Genomic DNA, 3496 nt, shown 5'->3' with positions numbered 1-3496 from the left:
AAAAAAAAAAAAAAAAACGTAGCCAGGCGTGATGGTGCCTGCAGTCCCAGCTACTCAGGAGGCTGAGGCAGTAGAATTGCTTGAACCTGAGAGGCAGAGATTGCAGTGAGCTCAGATTGCACCACTGCACTCCAGCCTGGGCGACAAGAGTGAGACTCCATGTCAAAAAAAAAAAAAAAAAAAAAATACCTTCCTCAGGACTGGGCATGGTAGCTCATGCCTGTGTGAGGCATTTTGTGAGGCTCGGCACTTTGTGAGGCTGAGGCAGGTGGACCACTTGAAGTCAGGAGTTCAAGACCAGCCTGGCCAACATGGTGAAACTGCTTGTCCACTAAAAATACAAAAATTAGCCAGGCGCCTGTAATCCCAGCTACTCAGGAGGCTGAGGAAGGAGAATTGCTTGACCCTCGGAGGCGGAGGTTGCAGTGAGCTGAGATGATTACACTCCAGCCTGAGTGACAGAACAAGACTCCATCTAACAAAACAAAACAAAACAAAACAAAACCTTCCTTCCTCAGGCAGCCTTGTCTGTGCTCTAAGTCCAGACTAGATCCTACCTGCTGTTGCCATGGAGCCCAGTTCTTTTCCCTCTTGGCATTTCTCACAGCTAATAATGATGAGATGATTATCACTAATTTGCATATTTATGTCTCTACTATCTGTCTCTCTCACAAGCGTGTAAGCTTCACGAGGGCAGGGACCACATCATTTTGTTCATCTCTGTATGACCGTTACTTAGCATAGCGCTTGGCACACAATAGGTGCTCAGGAAATATTTGTTGACTGACACTCAGCTGTTAGTTTCCTCACCTTTAATATCAGGGTGTTTTGTTTGTTCATTTGGTTGTTTGGTTTTGTTTTTGAGACAGGGTCTCATTCCATTGCCCAGGCTGGAGTGCTGTGGTGCTATCTTGGCTCATTGTAGCCTCTGCCTCCTGGGCTCAAGTCATCCTCCTGCCTCAGCCTCCCAAGTAGCTGAGACCTCAGACATGTACCACATAGCTCAGCTAATTTTTAAATTTTTTGTAGAGACATGGTCTCACTATGTTGTTCAGCCTGGTCTTGAACTCCTGGGGTCAAGTGATCCTCCCAAAGTGCTGGGATTACAGGCATAAGCCACTGCTCCTCACCCTAATATTAGGGTGTTAATATCTGTCTCATAAATATTATTGTGAGGGTGGAGTGAGAATGGGAGCAAGCCACAGTAGGTGGACAATAAATGCTATTATTATCATATGGTCAGAGCCAAGTGAGGACTGAGGCCTCTCTGAAGTGGCGACTTGAGGGCTGTTTAGAGTTGGATAGGTTTCATGGAATAGGGAGGGCATTCCAGGAGGGAACAGCCTGAGCAAAGCCTTGGAGGACAGAAGTGTAAAGGCAGTAAGGAAACCTATGTGGCTGTGTGAAGAGTATGGCTTGGGATAACACTGTGGTTAGAAAGGCAGACTGAGGCCAGATCAGGGAGAGCCTTGAATGTCAACCCAACACATTTGTTTGTTTGTTTATTTATTTATTTATTTATTTATTTATTTATTTATTTTGAGACGGAGTCTTGCTCTGTCGCCCAGGCTGGAGTGTAGTGGCGTGATCTCGGCTCACTGCAAGCTCCGCCTCCCGGGTTTACTCCATTCTCCTGCCTCAGCCTCCGGAGTAGCTGGGACTACAGGCGCCCGCCACCTCGCCCGGCTAGTTTTTTGTATTTTTAGTAGAGATGGGGTTTCACTGTGTTAGCCAGGATGGTCTCGATCTCCTGACCTCGTGATCTGCCCACCCTGGCCTCCCAAAGTGCTGGGGTTACAGGTGTGAGGCACTGCGCCTGGCCAAGAAGTAGTATTTTTAGAAAGGTCCATTTGATATGAATTTACCCTAGTTAGCCAGAATTGTGCCACTGCACTCCAGCCTGGGTGACAAAAGCAAAATTCTGTCTAAAACTAAACCAAACCAAACCAAAATCACAAAAGCATGTCCCCTATCAGTGAAAAAAGAAAAAGAGTTAAGAGTATACCTCCAATAAGGACATATTCTTTCTTTTTTTTTTTTTTGAGATGGAGTCTTGCTCTTGTTAGCCAGGCTGGAGTGCAATGGCAATATCTCAGCTCACTGCAACCTTTGCCTCCCAGGCTCAAGTGATTCTCCTGCCTCAACCTCCCCAGTAGCTGGGACTACAGGTGCCCACCATGATGCCCAGCTACTTTTTGAATTTTTAGTAGAGATAGGGTTTCACCGTGCTGGCCAGGGTGGCCTCGAACTCCTGACCTCAAATGATCCACCTGCCTCAGCCTCCCAAAGTGCTGAGATTACAGGTGCAAGCCACTGCACCTGGCCCTAGTTCTTATTTTTTGTGAAAAATAAAGATAAATACAAGATCCAGTCTAATGTTTTCTTCCCACATCCCACTGACAAATGACTAATTGGCCCCTCTCACCCCAAGCTTCTGGGGGCTTCTGGGGGCAGGTGGAGTTGGTGGCCATCCTGCAGGCTGCTGGGGATCTGAGAAGAACTGGATTTGAGATTCTTCCGCCAGTGGCCTGGGCCTACCTAGCAGGGGAGGGTCGTGGGCTGTAGCACCTCCCACAGCGCAGCCAGGCCTCCACTCCTTGAGCAGGGGGAGGGGGGTGAAGTTGAGCTGGGATTAGCAGGAGTCGGGAGGGAGGCTCCTAGACCTGCAGAGAAAGGGGTGCGGTAGGCAAAGGCACCATGCCTCTGCAGGATGAAACCCTCCGAGAGGTGTGGGCCTCTGACAGGTCTGGAAGGCTCCCATTTCGTGGTACCTGAACCCTGGGTGGCCTAGATGGAGGAGCTAGGTGGGATGAGGAGGGAAGGGGAAGGGAGACAGGCTGATCCCTTTGCTACCCTCAGTGGGCATGAAGAAGAAAGCCTGAGCCCGGAGATCCCGCGGCAACCCAAGCAGGTATGCCACCCCACTTGGAAAGGAAGCAGAAAGATGTCCCCACTGTGCGTAAACCCACGCAGGGTAGGGGGTCTAGGGGTGGGACAGGCCCCCCTCAGCAGGGTCTGGGGATTTGGGGGGAGAGAGGGCTGTTTGGGGGCTTGGGGTTTCCAGGAGAGGAATTGGGACTTTGGAGCATTGGATATGGCCACGATGCATGGAAGGAGTCATCCTTCCTCACTCCAAGAAGGGGGCTGCAGTTCCCCCCGGATAATCTGCAGTTATTTCTGGCGGCTCAAGGGATTAGAGGGGGATGGGCAGGCCTCAGCGCCCCCCTTTCCTTCCTCGCCCTCCTCTTGACCCCCGTTCCGCAGCGACCCACCCCGGCACAGAAGCTAAGGAAGAAGAGGACGGAGGCCCCCGAATCCCCCTGCCCCACGGGATCCAAGCCCCGGAAGCCCGGAGGTGGGCAGGGTGCAGAGCCTTGGTGGACCCCCAGGGTGTGGGCTGCGGAAGGGAGGGGCCTGAGGGCCGGCGCGGATGTTGCCCAGCCCTGGAACAGGGGGAGGGGGGCGGGGAGTGATGAGGGGGTATTGGGGTTGGGGT

At 51.6% G+C, this 3496-nt stretch overlaps 1 protein-coding gene across 3 annotated transcripts in view; it reads left to right on the top strand.

The window, feature by feature from the left end:
- The window catches only part of TULP1 (TUB like protein 1), a 20701-nt gene that overhangs the window by 3535 nt on the left and 13670 nt on the right, over positions 1-3496 (top strand). For 2 of the 3 annotated variants that reach the window (XM_017870076.1, XM_017870075.1), the window contains exons 2-3: positions 2860-2911; positions 3265-3355. Coding sequence is in view for 1 of the 3 variants with exons in the window: in XM_017870074.1 (XP_017725563.1) it covers positions 2698-2744; positions 2860-2911; positions 3265-3355 (190 nt within the window). In the remaining 2 variants the exon portion in view is untranslated. Of the gene's footprint in view, positions 1-2653; positions 2745-2859; positions 2912-3264; positions 3356-3496 lie in introns of those variants that run through there. The other variant, XM_017870074.1, reaches the window with a different exon arrangement.

The sequence above is a fragment of the Rhinopithecus bieti genome, unplaced genomic scaffold (genome assembly GCF_001698545.2).
Source record: "Rhinopithecus bieti isolate Rb0 unplaced genomic scaffold, ASM169854v2 scaffold_4553, whole genome shotgun sequence".
NCBI classification, from domain to species: domain Eukaryota; kingdom Metazoa; phylum Chordata; class Mammalia; order Primates; family Cercopithecidae; genus Rhinopithecus; species Rhinopithecus bieti.
Note: the sequence above shows the minus strand (reverse complement) of the source record. Positions and strands in the feature narration are given on the sequence as shown.